This window comes from Caloenas nicobarica, chromosome 1 (assembly GCF_036013445.1).
Source record: "Caloenas nicobarica isolate bCalNic1 chromosome 1, bCalNic1.hap1, whole genome shotgun sequence".
Taxonomy (NCBI): domain Eukaryota; kingdom Metazoa; phylum Chordata; class Aves; order Columbiformes; family Columbidae; genus Caloenas; species Caloenas nicobarica.
This window is the reverse complement of record NC_088245.1, coordinates 150,087,854-150,112,562: the sequence shown is the minus strand read 5'-3', so window position 1 is coordinate 150,112,562 and position 24,709 is coordinate 150,087,854. Positions and strand designations below refer to the sequence as shown.

At 39.3% G+C, this 24,709-nt stretch overlaps 1 protein-coding gene across 1 annotated transcript in view; it reads right to left on the bottom strand.

The window, feature by feature from the left end:
• Positions 1–24,709, bottom strand: part of LOC135997220 (pinopsin-like) — an 81,710-nt gene that overhangs the window by 53,503 nt on the left and 3,498 nt on the right. The window contains exon 2 of the mRNA XM_065649720.1: positions 4,649–4,974. Coding sequence (XP_065505792.1) covers positions 4,649–4,974 — 326 coding nt within the window. The remainder of the gene's footprint in view (positions 1–4,648; positions 4,975–24,709) is intronic.

Here is a 24,709-nt window from a genome sequence, read left to right as displayed (position 1 = left end):
GTCAGAAATCATGCGGCACTTTTCAAAAGAAACTACAAAAGTCGCTGTAAAGGGAAACTGTGTAGGTCATTCCATACCCTGAACACACATTTTAATCCCTGGTTAAACTAGCAGTTTATGAGGAATTAGTAGGTGGACACAGGGTGGAGGACAAGGCATACTGGTAAGGTCAGTTTCTATCTTGTATGGCCTAGTCTTAAAATTTTCACTGAATATTTTTTTTCTTGTTTGTTTGTCAAAAACCGGAGTCAAAGTAGAACTGGGGCAATGACATGAAAGAATGTAATAAATGTTTTTCATCTCTACATTTTCCTCTCTGTTCTCAAGTTTAAAAAAAAAACCCACAAACACACCCACATGAAACAACAAACAAACAAAAATAGAAACACACAACAAACAAAACAAAACAACAACCCAAACAAAAAACCCCAAAACAAACAAACAAAAAACTCACACAAACCAAAAAAACCCCAACACAGTAGTGCTATCAGGTCAGGTCACAAGACCATCTACTCCAGAACCCCATGAGATAGTGTGACCACTGCCCCTTTGCCCACTTTAAAACACAGTCTGGTGCACTGAGCAAGAATTGCATGGTTAGATGTGCTTTACAATGTGTATTTAAATCTTTGTGCTCTGCTTAGAATCCTTTTTATTATTTTCCATGTCATCACTACATTCCATAAGGAGCTTGGTTCAGGCACAGTTTTCCATGAAAGAAGACTGGCAATGAGATCAGCCAAGAAGAGTCTCCACAAAACCAACCTGAAAACTTGTCTTGAAACAATGCTCTGGGATTCTTCTTGTCCTTGGGCAGGATTTTTATGTGCAGTTGGGAGATAATGCAGACTGAAGAGATCTCCTTTAAAAGTTTTACTAATTTTCATTAGGCTGGTTTATATAAGTTCTCTGAGCCCCTCAGAGGAGGATTTTAATCATGTTGTACCTTCTGTGCTACAGTGATCACAATGCTAATCTCTGTAATTCCACATTTGGGAGCCAGCTTTTCAAAGTGTAAACTGACACTGACTTCATAAAGAACATTCTTCCAGAGGGAACACAATGGTAGAGTCATAGAGAAGCATCATAAGCCAAAAACTGGAAAAAAAAAAATCTAATTGCACTAGGAGAAATAAACCATTCTCAGTTTCCTTCCTTTGTTCTGTAGAATGTGCATGAAAAAAAAAATGTGAGTAATATTTTGTGAGGGAGAAAACTTTACCCTTTTCTACTTACAGATGTCAGATGCATCATATCTAAAGGAAAACTTAAAGAAGAAACTGAATTTTGTCATCTGCAGGAATGGAAGAACGGGTTTAACAAAAACAGGAAACAAGATCAGTGGAAGTATAGACTCAGAGGGAAGACAAGTCTAATAAAATATTTGTATTTCTCTGTGTCTTAAAATCTGATGCCCCATTAAGTTATCTAACAGCTTCTGAAACCACAGGTTTTCTTCAGCTCTCCACTTCGAGCATTCATTTGCTTTGCACCTCTGAAACGCTCTCACTATTCAGAGCTAACATTGCCCTGGGAATTGTTCAACCCACCCCATCTCTTGGGCTGCACTGAGCTTGGCTCCTCCAAGTGTGTTGCACAAGCATGGCAGCAAAGGCCATCTGCAGAACCAAACCCAACTGTCCAGATAAAGTCATTGTGGAAAATAACCCATACCTTTAAAGAAAATAACTTGAGTGATTCCTAAGGGTCTTTGAGCTTGATAAAAGGCAAGAGTTCTGAAGTAGTAGTACAGTCATGTTGTAATACTGTTTAATGGCATTTGCTGTTAACATTATTCATACAGGGATGCTATTGACTTGTAATTCCTTGAAAAGACAATCTTTTTCTAAAACCTGTATTAGTGAAATCTTTGTGCCTTTTACCATTACACAGATTGCAGATGACTTCATAGTATCTATCAATGCCTTGAGTGACAGAATGCTACAGCATCTGACTAAATTTAGAAAAGAAAAAGAGAAAAGCAGACCTATAATTACTGTCCCTGCAGAGAAAATGCAGGCACTGGGCCAATTCTTGCATTAACTATCCCAAATCTATTAAGATATTTCTTCCACCTCAATTAATTTACATTTCAGTATTAATAACAGCATAACTTCTGCACTCTTGATCTCAGGGTGCAATACTATTAACGTTATAATGCTCTAACATAAAAACTTCTGTGTATCTTGTAAAAAAATGAAATGCATATATTAGAAAATTTACCAGGCAGCTGAAGCTGGGATAATGCACTTACGTTTGCAATGCTCCCACATTTTTTCTATTATATTACACCGAGGGTCTTTGAAGGACTTTAATCTATGAGGCCGGAATACTGCAAGATAATGAATTTTTTGCCCACATCAGAAAGTAACAGCATTACAATAGATGTAGTAATCTCTCTTAACTACTTTTTGTATTACCCTACCTACTCTTTGTGGCTTTATGTAAGAACTACTATACTTTTATTTGTGTATTGCTCATCTCTTCCTCCAGTTTGAAACATGGCATGCTTCAGCATTTCATAATCTACCCTGTTTATTACTGAATAGTTAGAGGCCCTCAGACTGAAGGAAAAACAGTCTGTATTTCAGTGACTGAGTCATGATATGGTTTTTGGAAATTTATATATATGTCACAGGAAATTTATAAAACGTAGGGTTTCAGGATTATGGTACTGGACGTATATACATCACAGAAAGCTGAGGACTGATGAGTTTTCTGATTGAGATTCTTTCTGCTGAAATATAATTTACCAAGGAAATCTTTTACAAACACCAAGGAAGCATTAGATGTTTTGTGCAAACATTTAGGGATTAGCTATTGAAGACTTCGTAAATGCTTGGGCGGCTGTGATGACCCTAAGCCACAACAACTTTAGAGAGGAGATATGACCGAACCCTCGTTGGAGTTCCTTTGCATTTAACAAGCATTAGGTCTGTAAGACCTGCCCTCCAACAGGCTATACGAGATCGGGTTCGATTCTTTTTCAGTTCTACCATTTACAAAATTTCTTGAGGGTCTCTAAGCTCAGCATCCCAGAGGCTTCCTGATCACTTTCGAAAGTGCACAGAGGACAGAAGAGAGAGGACTGTAGAAAATGCTATTCCTTTTCCCATTTCTTTCTCTAGATAGTAAATTAATCAATCAACCTAGTCTTCCACCCAGTCTATCCAGTCTCCCTGTCTAAATACAAAATCGCTATAGATGACACATATCTTTTTTATGATACTTTGTTCCCTCAGCATATTTGCCACAACATCTTGACATCCACCAGGCAGATCAGTGTAGTATTTTTAATATAATTGAATTAAATAGAAAAGGTGAACAGAATAAAAAAAGTCTACATTTAGAGCTAGAACCTAAAGCACATGCTACAGAAGCTTCATGCATACAAGTATTTGTATGTTGTGGGCGATGTCTGCTGTCAGGAATGACAGTGAGGGCTGAAGGAAAGAAGAGACATATTAGTAGCATATTAGTATGACTAATACTGCATATTAGTAGTAGCACATGTTCCAAAATCTTGCTCCTTTCCTTAAGGTGATGGTAAAAGTTACTGCTGCCCAGGGTCCAGGTATCATCTGCAACTTCACTTTAATAGTTTATAATCAGGAGAATTTTTTTCCATGTTACCGTTGCACAATATTAAGAGAAGTATGAATGTGTGATCCATTGAAGGGATTTTACCGGCCTTCTCAGCACTCAACCACGTAAAGATTTCCCATTTGGGCTTCAAGTGTTTTGAAAGTTTTGACAAATCATGTAAAAGGCATGACCCTAATTCCTTATGACTAATGAAAAGTAAACTATGTCCACTGTAATTCTGTATAAGAGCCTCTATTCAGGGGTTTACTGCTTTTTTTTTTCCTCCCATTTAACACCTATAATTAATTCATCTGAACACTTTAGAGAATTGCTTTTCAGAGAACACCTATATACTCATTCCTTTCTCATTATTCATCATTAAAACCTTTCACTACTCTGCCAAGAGTATTCAAACTTCACTACACCACACCCCCTGGCAGGGTCTTTCGGAACATTCATGTTGGAATATCAATAGCTGCAGTACCCCTTAAACCAGTCAGAGAAGTATCAGCATAGTAGCAGTCGTAATAGTAGTGGTGCTAGTAGTATTTAAGGAAACTTTTAAAAGTGTCCTAGAATTACAAGGAGAAGCTGATCCATGGGATAATTCCGTGAATTGCAGTGGAATTGCATTACTATAGAGTTAGGTGTCCACAGATTAAGAAGCAGAAATTATTAAATTGTCATGATCCAAAACCAGGAAGAAATGTCTGCACAGATGTCTTATTTATAGACAGGTAAATATGTCTTATTTATACACAAATACGTATTGGCTCCATTACAAACACAGCCTTCACCCAGATATGCTGTTTTTCCTAGAACACAGTATTTCCAAGCCACAAAGTCAGTATCTATATGGATGTTATCTGGTTGTTTTGACTGGAGCTTCAGGAGTATAAAAAGCTTGGTGAAGATCTCCTGCCTCTTCCTTGATGCTTTCTGTGGTCTTTTCAATTTCCTTTTGCTTTGTTGTTTTGTTCTATATCATCAGCACTTCTAAACTCAATGAAAGATAAAAGCAACATATGTCTCAGAGCAGCTTGCACTATTGATAGCAGCTTACCTGTTTAACAGCATAAAGGAGGCGACCGTAGCAGTACATCATCACCATCACAGGGATGACCAAGCAGAATATGAAGAGACAGATGATATAGGATGTGGACTCGGCTGACTCAGAGGACCAGCGTACCGAACAGCTTGTACCCGCACCTTCTATCCCGTAACTGCTCCAACCGATTAGAGGTGGCACAGTCCAGAGCAGGGAATAAATCCATGAACCGCCGACTGCCAGCAATGCCTTCTGGTAGTCATCGCTGCGCTTGTTGCACAGGGTGAGGGTGCTGTAGCGTTCATAGGACAGGACAGCCAGGGAGATCAGGGACACAATGCCTGCAATGAAACAAGAAATTTAAAAGCATACTTTCATTATTTCACATGGTATCCATTTTAAAACCCAAGAAACGAGATGCCTATCTGATTATTACATTATTCGAAGGAACAGTGAAAACTATTTCCATTATTAATTATGCTTAAATCCTCACTGGAGCTGGTTTCTCTGTCCATCATGTCAAATTTTGTTTAACTCGTATTTATATTATATTGGAAGATTTTAATACTTGGGAGCTATTCCTCTTCAGGCAGGTTTTCAGATTTAACTGTCTTAGTATAAACCAGAGGAAATACATTTTCTACATAAACTAATAAAATGCTGAAAACATTCAATTTTCAATATTCATGAGCTTTTTCAAATATTTTATTGACTTGTATACATGTAAAAAGCTTTATACTCAAGACTGGGAGCCCCAAAATGAAATAAGCTTTTGCACTTCTGCACCATCAGCTACATATAACCTCCATTCTGATCACTCATATTTGGAAACAATAGACAACCCTCAGCATGACTGTGATACAGGAGATCATAACTTTATTTACATACACATCACATAATCAAGTTAAAAAGTGATTTAGGTTAATATTGAGCCCTAGGTGCCAGAGACCAGTTATGTCTTCCAGTGGAACATTCAAAAACCTGGGCTGTAGGACATTTCCACTCTCTTTTTCAAAGTCCAGGGTCCCAACCCCCTCTAAAATCTTTATGGATTTGAATGGCAGGTTCTTAGTCATGACCCAATGGAAGATTTTTTCTATTTCCTATGTTTTTGTTCTCCTTGCAGCTTCCTTACAGCTCTTGGTAACAGAACACTGGGTATCACTTCCCAGGAGTTATGACGGAAGGAACTTGTTGGAAAAAAAAATAACAACATCTTCTCCTGTGGTTTCTAGACCCTTACTTCTGGTCCTGTAAGATGAAAAACATGAATAGACCTGTGCCAGTCCAGCTCTTTCCAGGATATTTTTTCTTAATCTTTGCCATTAGTAACAGCCAACTATACAGTAACATTGAGATATACCTTGCCAAAATTCTCTGGTTTTGAGTGGTACCTACTTCCAGCAATTCTGTTAATAGAAAAAATGATCTTTGGGGGAAGCCACAGCTGTAATCCATTTTTCCCCATTTAACTCTCAGCTTCTCCTCTAGCTCCTTCCCCGGCATGGAATGAAGGTGAGTCAGAGACTCCCCTGGGTATAGCACTAGTCTATCCTGTACCTGGGCAAAACACCCCTCCCAACACACACAGTCACGCAGGGCACAGTAGGATATTTTCCCTAGGCACAACATTTCGCTTCACTTTCCCCTAAAATTCAGTGACTCATTTCCTATCCTTGCCATCCTGACAACAATTTGCAGTCACTTTATGCAGAGCTGGGTACGGCAAAGGACCCAGGGGCAATGCAAGCACTGTACTCTGTTTCTCAGGGGAAGAGAAGGCAAAAGAGTGTGAGGAGAAGGCAGCTTTTGATGAAGAAATCATCTTTCTTGTTACAAAAGCCTACTATATTATTTTCTGTATACTACTGGGTAGTCAAACCTAAAAAGTAGATACACTTACAGCTGAATGATACAGTTTAAGAGTCTAATGTTAAATCTGTTTTAAGGCTGGACTACTTTAGAGGCAGTAGAGACTTTCAAATCATTCCTCCTCTGATCTGTTTTCCTACACAACACAGTTCTTGAAAGCCTTTGGCCCAAATTCCTGCATTAAATGCATCTCAATATAGAAAAAAAATAACTGGTTCTGAATTACTAGCTCAAGAACAAAGAATCTACCTCTCTCTTCTCACTTCCAACCCACACTTGCTTGTCTTCACTTCCTTAGCATTGCCTATTTCCATGTGTTCATCTGCTCGACTGAAGACCTTCTTGCTATCAGAAACATTTTGCTCATGTAGGCACCTAAGGTAAAAATCCAGATTTTGTATTTGAAACTTAGGCTTCAGTAAGGTGATATAGATCTACTTCTACATTTTAGATTAGACCATCATGAACTAACAGAAAATACTCCCGGGAACAAGAAATCTCTCCCCTCCCATCTGAGTGCTCTACAGCAAGGTTATATTATTCTTGCTCTACCTCTGATGGCAACTGAGGGCACAATATCCCTATTTTGAAGGGATAGCAGATGAGACATATTTTTGTTGAGAATATCCTACAGCCCTGCAGGTGTGGTGCTGCCTAGAAAACCCAAATCAGGTGTTCAAACTTCCCTGTCTCATGGCCCTTTGCTGCTTTAGCCATTGGGCTCTCAGGTCAAGCCTGGTTGCCAGCTCTGCCTGCTCATCCCTGTGGCTGTGCTGCTGCCCAGTAGCTTCTTACAGTGTTCCATCTGAATATGAGGAGAAACTTTTTTACTTTGAGGGTGCCAGAACACTGGAACAGGCTGCCCGGGGAGGTTGTGGAGTCTCCTTCTTTGGAGACATTCAAGACCTGCCCGGACACATTCCTGTGTGATCTGCTCTGGGTGAACCTGCTTTAGCAGGTGGGTTGGACTAGATGATCTCCAGAGGTCACTTCCAAGCCCAACCATTCTGTGATTCTGTATTGCCATAATTTACAGCATTCATTTGCACTTCCTCATATTTTTGCCCATTGCCTAACACAAGAAAGATGTTCAGCTTTTCTCACGCTGGTATTTATGATGGACAGCTTTATGGAGCAGCTCTGAAGATAACTGACCATGAATGCAGGTTTGTTTGTTTTGAGCCAAAGAAGAGTCCTGTCTTTAACTGGCATAGAAGTAATGCTCAGTTATTAAATTAGGACCATGGTGATGTCAGTAAAGAATAAATCAAATATTAGTAATGAGACATAACCAAAAATGTTTCCTTTAAATTATAGCAAATCATTTTTCTTCTCTACGTACAAGATCAGAAACACTTAATTACACATCTTGGCAGGAGCCATTTAATCTTTACTCATCTTTTATTAGTGAGTACCACCGACATGACAAAAACTACATTTTTCTCTAAAGTGAAAGAAGTGTGATATATGGAATCCCAAACCACAGAAGTTCAGAAAAAAAAAATCAATATTTGTCCTTTTCTTTTTGTCACAGTAGGACTTCAAGGTCTATGCTATACCTGGACTTTTTAATAACACTGACATTAACACCACTGTGCATTGACTTCTAAAGCTTTCAAAGTAACAAGGGAAAAGAGGAAAGCACTTAAGGTGTAGCCCATAAGAGATATCAAAAGTTAAAAGAATTCAATGTGGCTTATGTGGTTAAAATACACTAAACCAGGCTTACTATTTAGAAAAATTACAATTTAATGTTCTAGCGTCTCTGTTTGCTATGAACATCCTCAACTTTTTAATTTTAAAAAGTACATTTTTTTTAATCTCACTGCTTTATCGGTTCACTAGCTGAATCCTGGGAAAATACCACTGTCATTTCATCAATTACAGCAGAAACACAGGCCTAATTTGTTGGACTGAAACAACATAATTCCATAACAAGGGCAAAACCAGGTTTTGCATTCAGTATTTAGTTTTACACTGAGTGGAAGTAAAAAACAGGGATCAGGTGTGTAACAGTTAGTGAATGAGCTGCCAGCAAAAACCTGATGATTGCCTTGTCCTTTACATGACTTTTAACAGCACCCAGTATGATCTTCTCCATAATTTTTCCAGGTACTGAGGTTAGACTAGTGGGTCCATAGTTTTCTTGGTCTTCTTTCATGTCTTGTAATCCAGTCTGGATAAAGTAGAATAAAGCTTCTCACTTTTCATCATGCCTCCTATCTTTGTATATCGGAGTCATATGCATTCAAATGCTGTGGCCTTAGCCAGAAATCCTGCAGTTATCTCATATTCTATTTCACACCTTATCTGCTGCAGTCACAGGAATTAGTGAGAATCTCAGCTTTAAAACAAAAAGCAAACAAATATTTTAGAATTATGGCTGAAGAAAGTACCTGAATGTAATCTCTGTAGTCTTAATAACCAGAAAACAAAATTAAAACTTAATGTAAGTTATAAAAAGAAGAAAGTAATTATAATTTTAAAGCTAATCACAATGCTTTATGCCAACATTTCATTCTTATTTTGCAGTAACATTTGTGGCTGGGTAGACTGCACATATTAATTTCAAATGAGTAATGATTTCTAATATCGCAACAAAATTAAGTTCAGGCATCACAAGTCTAAATAGAATTTGCCTCCAACAAATATTTAGGGCCTCAAGCTGGCACATAGCCAAATAACTCCACAGAAGTCAATCACAGTGAGAAATCTAATTTGTTCCCCTATCATTTCATGCATATACAGGAACAAAGCTGAGGTTCTCACTGAATGGTACTGAAAGATGACATAAAAATCCACTGCAGATTGCATTACAGGAACAAATAATTATTCAAAATTTAACCATGGAAATAAGTGACTTTGAGACAAGCCGGGTCTGAGGCATGAGCCTTTTCTACACAGCAATTAGTTGCAGTGAGAAGAGTGCAAGAAATTCAATTTCAAGTCATAAACCAGGACAGCCACCCATTTATAGGACTACCATCCAAGATATTATCTATTATTTACTTTTATTTAAAGATCTGTACATTTCTTCCTGGCAGCACAGCAGAGGGTGTGGCTCTAGGTGAAGGACACAGCAAATCACTGTTTTGTTCCTGCAAGTCTCAAAAGCCTTACATTTCTGTATTAGTTTTTGCTGTTCAGTGCTGCTCACTGTAATGTAGTAGTTTGAAAAACCCTAGAATTGCAGAGATTCAGCCTACACTGGGTGTTTTGACTAATAACTGATGTGTATTTCCCCTCCTGAAGCACCTGAAGGTCATTATCCTACATCATGATTAGAGTCCTGGAGCATCACAGTTGCATGATGTACTACTGCATGTCCTGCACTGTATTCAGGTTAAGAAGGACCAAGGGCAATGAAAAGAAGCCACAGGTAAGCTTAGGCGGACTGATCTTGAAGGAATGCAATAACACCTTCTTCGAAAAGACATTGATGGACCAAAACTAAATGCAAGCCCTCAGAAAAGGCCAAGATGACCCAGTCTCCATGCAGTTTGATTTTACTCACAGTCATCCTCTCATAGCTTTCATTCACTCACACTCACAAGCAAAAAAGGTTCAGGAGATCTGTCTAAGATCTCTTTTGTGCAACAGGGAAAAGAAGGGACTCTAGCTACCAGTTCATCCAATCTTTTCCTTATGGGTACCTCCCTGGCAACAAATTGGGTTTTGGATAGAGCTTTCAAACACTTCAGGAGTCCACTGTCATTATGAAGTGATCCATGACTTACAAATCCTGTTTATGTGAACCTTGGTATGTCTCAGGCAAAGCTCCTGCTCCCTGTTTGCATTTCCTCATGTAGGAAGTATGTCTGCCTGGAATGTACCCACTTGCATGGGCACCATCTCTTTTGTGGTGAGCTATTGGGGAAAGAAATGGCAGGTGTGATGTACTGCACTCTGCATGTCATGCTCTTCTCCGTGGGATGCAGAGTCCTCCACTGACAAATTGTGCTCTGCTCTTGCCATCTGGAAACAGTGTTCTTCGTTACCTGCACAGACCATTCTTCTAATTCTTCTTCTGGCATTTACATCCATTTCCCTTCTCCCATCAGTTGTACCAACCTCAATCCATGGCAAGTGCCTACACTTCCTGACGCCACTGCAGCCTGTGGCCAGACCAAATCAAGCCACTGAGAATGAGCTGGGGTGAGACCTGGCTGTGAGGCTGGTGCAAGGCAGGGAACTGGAGTCTGCCCAGCTGTGCTGCTGCTGAGACCCAAGGTGTGATGGAGCCAGCTGAGCTCCCCTGAGTGAACATCAGATCACCTTCTGGCCGCATACAAAATACAGGGGGGAAATCAAGGAGACAGTAAGTGCTGCAGTTCCTGTGTACCATTTACAGGCCCTCTGTTAACTGCAGAGGGACCTGCCAGCAGCAGAGGTTAAGCAACAGCAACTCCAGCCGCAGCTGCTCAACTGCATTGCTGAGGGAAGAGAAAATGGTGAAGCTCCATATATTTATGAGACTCCATACATATGTATCATAGAATCGTTTTGGTTGGAAAAGACCTGTAAGATCATTAAGTCCAACCATTAACCTAGCACTGCCAAGCCTACCTCTAAACCATGTCCCTAAGCACCACATCTACACATCTTTTAAACACCTCCAGGGTGTTCCCTGGGCAGCCTGTTCCAATGCCTGACAACCTTTTCCAGGAAGAAATTTTTATTAATATCCAATCTAAACCTCCCCTGGTGCAAGTTGAGGCCATTTCCTCTAGTCCTATCACTTGCTACCTGGGAGAAGAGACCAAACACCCTCAATGCTACAACCTCTTTTCAGGTAGTTGCAGAGAGCAAGAAGGTCTCCCCTCAGCCTCATTTTCTCCAGGCCAAATAGCCCCAGTTCCCTCAGCTGCTCCTCACAGGACTTGTGCTCTAGACCTTGTATATGTGTGTATATAATACATATTACTATGAGGCAGCTTTAGCATAATACCCTGGTTAAGGAGATCACACACCTGGAAGTGGAAGAGGAGCATGAACCAGCAGCTGGAGGGCTGGGACTCACCAAGAGCCATCTCTTGCACCCCTCCTGTCGAAGCCAGGCCACTGCGCAGTGGTGAACAGTGAATCCGGAGAGACAGCAAACTAAAAAGAGCACACTGCTGTAAGGACATTTGCAGGCATGGAAGAAGTGTGCTCTGGTCTCCACTTAGAAATGCTGTCTTGGCAAATACCTAATGCCAGTAGCAGGTAGGTTTCTCAGCAATGTTATGTTACATTAACTTCCCTCTAGTCTCTCAGGTTTCAGCTGCTAAATCTGCCACTCTGTTAACTGCAGAATATGCTAAAACTCTCCATGGCACTACGAGATGGAGATAAGATGTAAAAGGAGGAAAAGGTTGTTGTGACTAAATGTACCCCAAGTTGGAATATTGGGGAATCCTGTGCTGAGGTATTCTTCTGCTGTTGCTTCTGGCTGATGTCTTTCACCATGCTTGCCCAAGAACTTAGAGGTGAATGCAGAAAAACAGCAGTAAGAAACAGCCCTCTTCAAATGAAGGCTCTTACTTCCTTAGTTTTAAGGTTTCAATTTTAATTCCAAGTTGTGCTACCAAATGGTATTACATAAATGTTATTGAATTATACAAAACTAGTTTGATCAGTGACTCTGCTGATTTCAAGGGAAATATCTTTCCTGAATTTAAATGAGACCGTTTCTATCAGTTCTCTACAGAAATAAAACACTTCGCCCATAGAAATGAAACATGAGCAATTTATGCAACTTAAAAGACATGACGTTTCGAACATACTTTCATTTCAATATCTCCTGAGAAGCCCTTCTGAAAACATATATTAGTACCATCCCTCAGGGACTGTGCATGAAATACAATTTTTAGGTCTAGTATTCACAAAAGAGAGTTGGAAGCAGCAAGAGGAAAAAAGCAAAAAACTCTCTTTCTAATGGTAGCTTAACTTCAGGCAAAATTTTGCCAGCTCTGAGCCAAAGTACCTTACCTAACATCTACCACAGCATCAGAGGCTTTATGAGAGTGCACATGGAGCAATCTGTTCTATCATCATCTTTGTTTCCATCTTTTAACTACTAGTTAATGTAAATACCAATAAGCAAAACTATTGGGCTGTGCTTACCTTAAAGTCAAAGCACTTCCTCCACAAAAACATAATAATTTCTACCACATCAGTTGCTGCCATCAGCGACTTCCTTGCAGGTGAAGAGGTAACAATACTATAAAGATAAAAGTAGAAACTTTTAAAAGCTGACTCACTGGGCAGAAGTCGTTGACCTCATCACTGACCTCCTCACAGCATATGCACATTTGCAAAAAATCAAAAACTATTGAGGCACAGCATCATGGAAGAAGAAAGAACAAAACTCGTTGATTGTTTGGAAAAAAAAATCTATTTTTCTTTCTAGCTCTGAGTATTATAACACAGCCTGCACTCCTACAATCAAGACAGGAAGAAACCGATCTCATACACAGTCTCCAGTGGGGCTCTGCAGGTTACATCTCTTCTTGCATGATACCAGAATTGCCACAAATGACAATGAGAATGCTGATGGGCCTGCAAAATCTGGGGTAGGTAGCCCAGAATGAAACGAACTTAGCTAAATGAACAGAACACAGTTAAGTTAGATAGTTAACAACTTCCACAACTGCTGGGGCTAGTGGGAAAGCAGCATCAAATGAGCAAAATCTGAGCGAAAAGAGTAAGAGATTGTGAATATGGAATTTCACAAATCATTTTTATCTTTTTTTTTTGGTTAGTTGGTTGTTGGTTTTGTTCATTGTTAGGTTGGGGTTTGTTTGTTATTGTTGTTGTTTTTTTGTGGCTTTTTTGTTTGTTTGTTTCTTTGGGAAGAGGAGCACAAATTAATGTTCAGAAGGGATGGAAACAGATCTGGAGCGTGGCAGACATATGAGGCTGTTGTTGTTTCCTAACTAGCCCCCAGAATACCCACTTTTTCCATTTCTCTTCCAAACAAAAAAAAGATACACAATTTATGAGCCAAAATCCAGCTGCTAACAGATTTTGGCAGAAGACCCCAAACATTTCCAGAGTTAGAAAGAAAGCCCACTGAACCTGGAAGACTTTCCAGAGCTAAGACGAATAGATTCAAAGTGAGCACTGGCATTGGTGGACAACCAACCAGTACTGGCCTGACTTGCTTGAACATTACAGCTCAGCATCTACACTCAGCAAATAAACAAATCACAATAAATCATTTTATGATATAGCAAAATCACAGTGTGAACATAGCAACTCCTGATAAGTTCAGCGCTAATATAAATGATACAAACTGCAGAGGAATTCATGGATGCCGCAGTAACTGATAGAAGCAGCTGAGAATTGGATGTGCTTCTAAAACACCACTGGCTGTATTTGGATATGCTTATTAAGTAGTTATAATGTATAATAAACACAGAATAAATGGTCACAGCAAATAAACATTCTTGCATTTGGTGACTCATTCTAGTTGAATGCTCACACATGTTAGTGATCAGAACACAATTTTGTTTTGATTTTTAAGGTATTAAAAGCACTTCTACTGGTTTGAAATTGAGAAAATATTTCCCACAATCATTTGTTACACATTAGCATTTACAACCAGTTTTTAAATGCTGGCAGTCCAGGCTTTCAAAATGAAGTCTACTTCAAATATCAACAATTCACTTTGAATAGAAGTAAGTACACCAATTGCACTTTATCTAATGCCTGTAATTATTTTTCTTTTGCTTATATGACTTGCAGTTGTGAGTCCATTAGAGCAAGCAATTGTTCCTTTCCCTAAAGAATTCTTTTCCTGTTTAACTCCAGTGGGAGTCACAGAGCAAAATCACTGCAAAATCACTGTTGCATCCAAGCCTACCAGGACAAATCTGACAGCAAACATTACCAGTCCTGTTCAGTAAATCTTTCCTGCTCTTTTCTCAACAGTCATTTCTCTGTTTCCTCCTTTGTACCATATACCCTTCCTTTTGTGTTTGGTGATATCTCCAGTACGGAGAGTATGTATTACCTTTAATAGTAAAGAATTATCGTTCATTTTTCTTTCTTTCCTCCCTTGCTGAATTTTTGAATGTGTATGTGTTGTGCTTTCAGGATTATCTTAATTCTTAGCTGTATCTTATGAACTAATGTGCATCACTGAGTAGTACTGTGCTTTTCTGCTATGTTATTAATATGCCTATCCATCAACTGTCCAAGCAACAAAAAACTACTCCTAGAAGCATTTATATATATAGCAAAGAATTCCCTTTTGCATCTCAATGATACCACCACAGTACACACACACAAAAAATTAATTTCAGTTTCACTTTCCATATGTTATGCAGGATCACTTCACATTCTGGAAATCGGGCTGGCACTTGCAAATTCAGCCTCCTAAATTGGCTGCCTCCATAGCAGTGTATTTATTCAGCTGCCTGAGAGAGTCAGAAGAAATAATGTCAGCACTAGATGGAGCTCCTGTACAGCAGTATCTCAGGAGAAGTCTTTGGGGTTTGTGTGCAGGCAGAGAGCAGGGATGGATGCACAGTGCTGGCATATTAGGAGGGTGCTCTCAGGGTGGTCAGGCTCATGGCAACATCCCCATATCTGTGACATGCTGCCCTGGAAGACCCTCATCTCCTGCCTGTACTGCTCTTTTGTTTGCCAAATTGGGAGAGAGCCCCAGGACCTTCCTTCATTCTGAGAATCTGCACAGATGTAACACGTAGCACATAGTGTCAGGGTTTGTCTACATGTGGGATGTAGCACCAAGTAAGCTAAGAGGTAAAATTAAAATGTATTATCACCTGCCGGACAGGGAGCCAAGCTTCCACCAGAGCGCGTCCAGCTAACTTCCTTCCTACGAGCCTCTGCTTTTTCACTGAATGCAACTGCTCATTTTTAATAATGTTCTCTTTCTAGAGATTTAAAAATGATTCCATAATCAGCTTTTTTCAGCAGTTACCATTCCTGGAGGTGGAACACACTATAAATATTCATTTTTCTGAGTCAAGCTTCTACCATAAGATCTAGTGGTCAAATTATTTTTTATAATAACTGCTCAATAACTAATCATATCTGCTAATCTGAATGCAGTGTCAAAATACGTAGACCACTGCCCTTGGGCCAAGAGTTTCTTGTGCAGTTTTATAACCCAACATCTTCACAGCTGTGGAGGTGAGATGAAACACTGGAGAAGGCTGCACCTATCTCTGTCCAAGGTGACTTTGCTGGATGAAGGATGTCCAGTGAGAAGAGGGATTTCTCCATTCCTTAAGCCCTCAGAATGACCTCAGAAGGGGAGATCTTTTGCTAACATCCATTAAGAAATGGTTTGTAACCGATGCAGACAGAAATCCTTTACAGTACATTTCATCCAACCAAGAAGTCTAATCTGCAACACTGGATAGATTGGTGGAAATTGCGCTAGAGAATATAGCAGCAGTGGGTAACAGTTGGACTTGATGATCTTAAAGGTCTTTTCCAACTAAAATGATTCTATGATTCTACAATTCTATGTATAAGGAGGTATGACCTACTGGGACAAGCCAGCATGGCCAACAGGGAGAGAAGCCATCCATTAGTAATTTACTAGAAGTCCCTGGCAGTGCCACGTAGACAACAGTGATATATTTGATAAAGCCTACTTGGATTTCCAAACAACTTTGAATAGCCCAAAGGATCTTAAAGATAGTAAGCTGCCTTGCAATAACAGAAATCTTCACATGGATAAATAATTAGAAGCAGGAAATAAAGAATAGGAGAAAATAATTAGTTTTCTCAGTGGAAACTGTGGCCGGTAAAGTCCCGTATGGATCTGTGCTAGGCCCTGAGTTATTCATCGCATTAATAAATGATCTGGAAAACATGGCAAAGAGTGAAGTTTGATGATTATACTAAGCTGAATAACTCAAAATCAACAAAAGCTGACTGCAAAGTGGTGCAAAACAACCACATGAAACTGAGTCACTGAGCAGATGAAATGCAGTACTGATGTAAACTGCCATATGTGGAGAAAAGCAGTCCTAGCTTTAAATACACAGCAATTGTTTCTGACTGACTTACTGATCCACAAAGAGAGTTATGATAGCTTTATGCAAACCACTTCCACAAAACAGCAATGCTCAGCAGCATTTAGAAAGCAAACATTAAGGATTATTAGAAAAGGAAAACATAGAAAAGAAGAGAAAATGTGAAAAGATGGATGGGGGAAGATTATTTAGTGTTTCTTATAACACAAGAACTGGATTTTCAAATGAAATCAGCAGGTTGCAGACTCAGAATTAAAAAAACAGGAGGAGGTACTCTGAATAGTACATAGTTAGTAAGTGCAACTCCTTGGCATATTATATTGTGCGTACCAAAAATTTGCAGGGTTCCTGAGGGCAAGCAGCCTGGGAGATAAATTCAGGAAGACCTTCTAGACTCAACAGCACTACTTAGGGATAAAGTCCTTACATCACAAGTCACAGGCTGCTGGGAATATATATCTTTGGACGCCGAAAGTTATCCTAACTTTAAGTTTAGCACATTAGAAGATTAACTGGGCAAAATTTTTGAATGGCAAAAACTTAGTACGGATATACACACACCTTTGAAAAGCACAACTGTTATATTATTTAGTTATTAAAATGATAAGAAGAAACAATTACAGCATAGTAAGAGGCAATTACCTGCTTATATTTACTATTAATATTTCTTCCCAAAGATCTGAGTGCCCCAAGAAAAGAAAAGATATTCACACTTACAAAACTCCTACCTATTCTCATCCTCAAATTCCTTATAAACACTCCAGATGCACTGACCAATAGAGAAAAACTGTTACATGGAGCAAACCAGATGGTGGTATGACTACTGCTCTTATCACAAAAATATTAAGCCATGGCTTTGTCTTGCCTCATAACCTGCTTTCTATCCATTAGAAGAAACCCATTCAAATCCTGACTGGCATATTTATCTGGCAGCCTTTCATCTTACTCCTCTGATACAGTCTTCACCTCTTGCAAGGATATTAAATAGAAACACACTTTCAGTTTTAAGAAATACACACAGTAAAGCAATCCTCGACATCCTCATGCAGCTGTTGCTGGACCTCAGTCCTCTTGTGCTGCCACACACTCTTTCCCTGAAAACTGAGCAGACCAAAACTGGAGCAAAATTTGGTGGTTTGGATAAATTAAGGCAAACTGCTAGGACTTTTTACAAAGACTTGCATGGAGAAGAGCTGGTTTGCACGTAGTAGTCAGTGGGTAGTAGTCAGAACATATACATAATACACACCCATGTACCAGGTAGATGCTCCACTCTTTCATTAAGAGGCAGAATTTGTAACTCCTCATCCCTATGACATTACTTCCTACCCTAGAACTGTTTCTAATTAGCTCCTGCTTAGATCACACCAAGGCAGATGGCTCAGCCAAAGGGCTGACCATCAGCCTCCCACATGGTCCTGGCAGAGTGGAAAGCAGTGAGATCCCTGCCCCAGGATACTCTGCCTTGCGCTGCCTGCTGTGCAGCGCACTAGCAGCTTGCATAATTTCATTAGGGTGATTAAACATGTCAGTGTAAAGAGGTCCCCTGGTAACTTCATAAACAGCCTGAACGCAGAACAGAAATTACCCACAAACTGTAAATTTCGCAAACAACAATGCTTCAGTGTGCATACGAATGTAAGAATTAAACCTAATGCAGACCCAACTGTATCCAGCCATGGTGTGTTGTAAAATGTTCATAAGGACAAGTTAATGGGGATTATCTATGATTTATAAAATTCATACCATTTCTTAGCTCAAAGCAAATCTTGCCAGATGTTAGTGTGCTATCTCAGAGGTCTGTACTAGAGACTCAGACAACGCTTAGATATATAGCAATAAAATGACATGTACATGAATTAACTAATAATTTTGAATCTTAGAAACTGTTAGAGTCCTAATCTAAACAAAGTTTTACAGTGCCGTTGATTTTTAAAGATGGTCAAACTATTCGTTATGAAAAATTTTCACAGTGAAGTCTGCTTTTTTCTTCCCTTTTTTTCTGACAGCAATTTGCTCCTGCACAAATTTCTATTGTTATAAATCTCTACAAAAATAATTCAGCATAAAACAGCTTCCATCTATCAACTCATTCAAAGCCTATTCACTTTGATCCCTTCTTCGCATAGTTATCTACTATTTCTGCTCTGGATTGCATTAGTGAAACCAACAAAAACAATAGAAAGAAAAAAAAAAGAATAGAAAATACAAGTGAAAAACAACACTAGAAAATTGGCACATAGTTAATGTCTGCCTCTAATAAAATACTGCGAAATTTATGCAAAGATTTGCAGCTTACCCCAGTGAGTCACTATCCTTCTGTGTTGTGTCTGCTATATTTTCTTAAAGAACAGTAGAAGTTTGTATCTGGTGTTAGGACCAGACTGTACTTCCAACATATTGGCATCTGCCTACAAAATGGGTTTAAGAAAGGACAAACAGGAGACGTAATGCAATTTTGCCACATTTTGGTAAGAGTTGTTGGCTGAAATTGCCCACAGCAATTGAGCCTGATGCTGATAGCTGGCATGAGAAATCTTCAGCCACAGCACTGTTATAACACAGCAGTTTTAAAGATGGTGACCTTGATTAGAGGAATTACCGTCTGGACCATGGAGAGACGAGAAGGGAGTCGGGCACCCCCAGGAAACCTGTGACTTCACCCTTGAATGGGGCTCATCTGCCTTCTTTGATCTGCGCTGGGCCAGAACAGTATAAGGAGGGAGAGGGATAACCCCGTCCCAAACCACTCAGGAGTCAAAGCACAGGGATGCTTCTCAGAAAAGTGATGGCGGGATGTCAGGGGAAGAAAGTGGCTGCCTGGAGCAGTGCTGCTGTGCATTGGCTGTCTGCAGATGTCAAATGTTCGTCCTGCCTGTATCAGCAGCCAGAGGTCATTTTGACTTAGTGTTAAACTCCCCCCCCACACAAAAAAACCCCAAACAAAGTCATGAACAAAACCAAACCAAACCAAACCAAAAAACAACCAAACAAACAAATCAAACAACAAACTCAAACCCAAAAACCTTCCAGTAACAGGAAGCATTTGGATGTGAGTTACGTTCTCTGTAAAATCAACACAAAAATAAGTGGTCTGCAAATGAATAAAGGCTGTAGTTTATTAACTTATTAGACATTTACTAAATCTCCTGTTTCAGAAACAGTTTCTCGACTAGTGTTGATACCTAGAAAAATACAAATGTAAACAGGATAGCTCCAGCTTTTGAAGAAATTTATTTATTCCATGTCAACACATTCTTATAACAAACAACTGCAAATTATTTTCTCATCTTAATAGATATTTCTAATTAGAAATTGGCAGACACACTAACAGAAAACAAACAAAACCAAAACAAACAAACAAAATCCACAACCCCCCCCCACAACCCTCTAGTGATAACTTTAAGTGTGAAGTACTGACCACAGCTGAGAAAAAGAGGGAAAATGAAATTGCTAGTTATTACCTATTATTGTGCCATTATTTGGAACAATGCCAATCCCTTTTATCACTGAAAAGCCTGTAGTTATTCATTTGCTTACTAGACTGGAATATATCGCATTCTGCTTAAATGCTTCCTAACAGAAAGTGACATAGAAAATTAATATCATCAGTAAAGAAAAAGCCCCTAGGTATATAACTTGGATGTAAATAGCCAGAGATAATAACCTCTCTCTGGTATACTTCGGGGACTACAAGGAAAGTTTAAAAGTTTTAAAAAAAAATTATTGAATTCTGTTTGGGTGTGTCAGCACACAGATGGTTTTAAGTGTTACTAGAGATTATTAAACACATCAATAAATAGAATATAATTTAATAGCCTTTCACAAGTAAAATCCATTGCTTCCTAATACACCTTTTGGGACTGAATATTGCTTATTTTCTGGGCTTTAATTTATTTCATTTTACCCACTGAGGGACCAGAAAGCCAGCTACATTTGAATAATATATTTATTCACATGTGTGTGGCTTGACTACCAGCACAGCTGGTTTTTGCTTTTTCCTAAAATAATAGAAAACCGACATCAGGCATAACATTGTCTGGGTTAATGCCATGACCCAGGATTAGGGAAAAGGGCCTGCTAATGCAAATGATTAGACTTAACCCTGACAGAAATGCTGTTCCATCAACTTGAACACAGCTTACAGCTGTGACCTTTTAGACTCAATGCACCGTCAGGATAATTTTGCAAGAAATCTGATGTGGTCTTTTCCTATAAGCTCTTATTCTAGGTCACTATGTAAAGTGATGTTATTTCAGTACTTCCTTGCATAAAGTCCTTAACGTTCTGCAACACATGGCCATAACCAAGAGCAATCTCCCAGAACCAAAAATATCTAACTGAACTACAAGCATGTCTAATCAATAAGGAAGCGTCAAATATTGGCAGAAATTTGTAGTCACTTGCACAGGCACAGAAACAGACTTTGGGTATAGGCAGAATATTTTTTTACAGAACATAAGTTGACAATACATGGACGGCTAGCTGTGCACAAAAAAATGCCAAAGTTATCAATTTCCTTACAGAATTCTTCAGTCCTTCTGCCCCTCTTTCCAGGCACATGTACACAAGCTGCTGTCCACCCTTCACTGCTGATATGTCTGCATGTTTTTTTCTGTTTTCTTTTGGCCAGGCATCAGGAAAGTAGACTCTAGTTTATCATACAACAAAATGCAGCAGAAAACTTTAAGGATGGCAGCCAAGGGAAAATCTAATGAACCAACCAATACATGGTGTTTGGTGCATGCTGAGGAAACCTGGAGATCAGTGACCTGTTCAGAGCACACTCCAGCTCCTGCTTGAATTTCCACTGTGCTGACAGCTGGGAGGGGTGAGGATGAGGGCAGTGGGGGGATTCTGATGCATCCCACAGTCCCATTGCAGTATGGTGTGGAGATGGGGCTGAGCTGGGGCTGCCCAGACTAAGAGGGGGAGAAGCAATCATGCCTGGTGATACAGACACCAACTGCACACCACAGGATCTGACCCAACACTTAGCATCAACAGCCATGGTCTGCAATTATTTAAAAACATGGGCAAATTGAATGAGCCCTTAGGTGATGCTCTACTGTAATGAAGGCAAAACATTGTCTTATTCTAAACTGGTGTTAAAGCACCTACCAGAGCGAAATTTCTGATTTCAGGAATAATGTTCATCAGGTCTTCTGTTTCCACTTTCTCTATATGGTATGATTCCTTCTTTATTAGGTTTTCTAAAACTTTTGCCCAAGCTGACTTGCAGCTTCAAGCACTTAAATTGAATACAGAAGCCAAATATTTCTGATCTACAAGTTATTTGTAGGTAAAGCATAGAATCATATAATCATTTTGCTTGGGAAAGACCTTTAACATCATCAAGTCAAACTATTAACCTAGCACTGCCAAGCCCATCACTAAACAATGTCCCTAAGAACCTCATCTATGGATCTTCTAAACACCTCCAGGGATGGTGACTCAACCACTTCCCTGGGCAGCCTGTTCCAATGCTCGACAAGCTTTTCCATGAATAAATTTTTCCTAATATCCAATCTGAACCCCTGCTGGTGCAACTTGAGGCCATTTCCTCTTGTCCTGTCACTTTCTACTTGGGAGAAGAGACCAACACCCTCCATGCTACAACCTCCTGTCAGGTAGTTGCAGAGAGCAATAAGGTCTCTCCTCAGCCTCTTTTTCTCCAGTATTTCCCCTACATGATGAATTTGGGATCTCAAGCTCTGAAAGAGGCCTTGGCCACCTCTTCATGGAAACACAACAGATGTTTTCCAAATGCTCACTCATGGACAACTATTCCAAGTGATTTCAACATTGTACAGTGTTTAATGCCTACAGGAGCCAGAAAGAAACTAAAGAAAAAAAATTATCCAGGGAGAGGACACTGAAGTGGGGAGGGAATTATAAACAAAAGAAAGAAAATGACAGAAAATCAAAAGGAGCAATAAGCACCCTGATTGTAAGGGTCATCTCATGACTTCAGGGAAGTACAAAGCAAGTATCTCGCCTGGAGCTTGGGCTGTTTTCATAGCTGATGGAGATAAAGGGGTGCTGTGGGGCACAGCTCATATGACCCTGAAGAGAACAACTGAAATACGTCAGACAATTTGCATGCTGACAGTAGAAGATTGATTTTGTATTGATTATAAAAGAAGCCTGGGGGATTGGCAAATGTCTGGTTTTAGTCAGATGATTCACATCTGTCTTGAAGGAGGGTCAGCATTTCATTTTCCATATAAATATAGCCCAGAGAAGTGCATTTAATAACAAACCACCACCTCAATGATTAATTATTTAAATAAAAAGAACAGCAGACTAGCTTCAGTTTCTCTAGAGAGGAGAGGCCAAAGAGGAATTCAGATTATATATCTCCTGGATAAGTACTTTTGTGTTTCCATTTGCCATACAACCTAATGCACATCATGTGCTCGAAATTAAGCAGAAAAATCAGGACAAACCATTAGTTGTAACCCTGTATTAAAATAAGTAAAGTGCTCTAGGTAATGACAAAACTTCTCATTTTTTAGATAAAGGAAATGTAAGCACCTTTGACCCAATCCCATTAATTAGACCCCTTTTTTAACTCCTCTTTTTGAACCAGAAGAGTATTTCTGATGCTGAACAACTACCTAAGAAAGCCTGCATGGGTCATGTTGACTGCAGGCGTAACAGAGTCTATGCACTTCAAGCAGAGAACATTTTGGGGGATTGATGCAGAACTACAAATTTTTAGCCACCACTGATGAGTTGTACTTGCTATCAACTTTATTTATAGAAATATCACTTTTAATCCCATCCCAAAGCCACTGGAAAAGGAGCTATCCATGTTCAGTGGGCAGGTGAGGAGCTGCTAAGAGTAGTTTTGCCCTGAGAGGTGAGGACTTGCTGTATCAAAGCCCAGAAAACATCAGGCTTAAACTCTTAAAGGATCAAGCCAAAGGAGATTGTCTTTACTCCTGGAAATAAATGTATTTTCTCACAGAAGAGCCATTCATTTCACCTGAGATCTCAATTGCATCTCATAAGCAGAGCATTTCCAGAATGGTAGAAGTCTGTACTCTAAATGTAAGTACCTCAGTTTAGTGCAGTGAGTCTAAGCCACAAAATATCAAATCAAGATAAAAGATTAAGAAGAAAATTATTTGTTTAAGGTCACAATGCAGGTGAACTTTAACACAAAATAATGAGCAGCTCCCTTTCTCATTCAGTGTGTTCTCTGGAATTTAAAAGGGAATAAATCAATAACTGCGTTAATGCAACTGAAAAGATTATCTATCTACACTGTTAGGTACTATGGAGTTGCTAAAAAGATTAAAGTCCTCCTTTATACAGGACCTTAGTTTATCAATGGACATAAAGGCACATATACATACCTTACTTTAGTTAGAATGGGTTTAAGTACATAGCCCTCTCCTGCATCCAGGACAAAGAGAGGATGCTGTATGGGAAGGCTTGGTCTCAAATCACACAGCTTTCACATGACATAGGAATCTCTGTGTCCTCTTGCATATTGACACTCACTTTTACAACACTAATCTGAACTAATTTTTTTAACTGAAATACTTGAATTAACTTCTCAGGCAAACTGCCAGGTATTTTAATTACCATGAAGACTGAGGAAAACCACCAGTAGATACCTGAAAACATGAGCTAAGAGTTCTACAGTCACAAGAATATCCTTGTTAGTGATGTGCCTTGAAACTTCTCTGTCATTAGAATCTAGTGTTGGATTTCCTGAGCCAGAGAAATCTTCATTGTTCCCATATGTATTAATCTGTTTAATATTTAACAGTGATATGGCACTGTGATTCTGAAAAGAAACTCCAGAAGCCATCCAAGCCCAAATTCTGCCTGTCCTACATGTTTTGGAAGTCTACGTTAGTGCAAATATATCAGGAAAAGATGAAATGTTTGTGAAAGTTTTCATCTGCCCAGAGATTTAAAGTGTTTATATGGGGCACTGTAGACACTATGTGTGAGATGTTCAAAGCTGTATGACAAACTTCATTTTAGGATGGCATATCACTCTGTGTATTCATGGTATCTATGGGAGTGTGATACTAAATAATGTATTTTTCCTAAATTAAAATCTAATGCTTAATCATTTCATTATATATCTAACAGTTCTTATTACATCTTGCTTGCAAAGTTTACTCAGATTTCAGCTGGGAAAAAATGTCCTGTCCCTGTGTCCCTTTCCATGTTTGCTTAAATA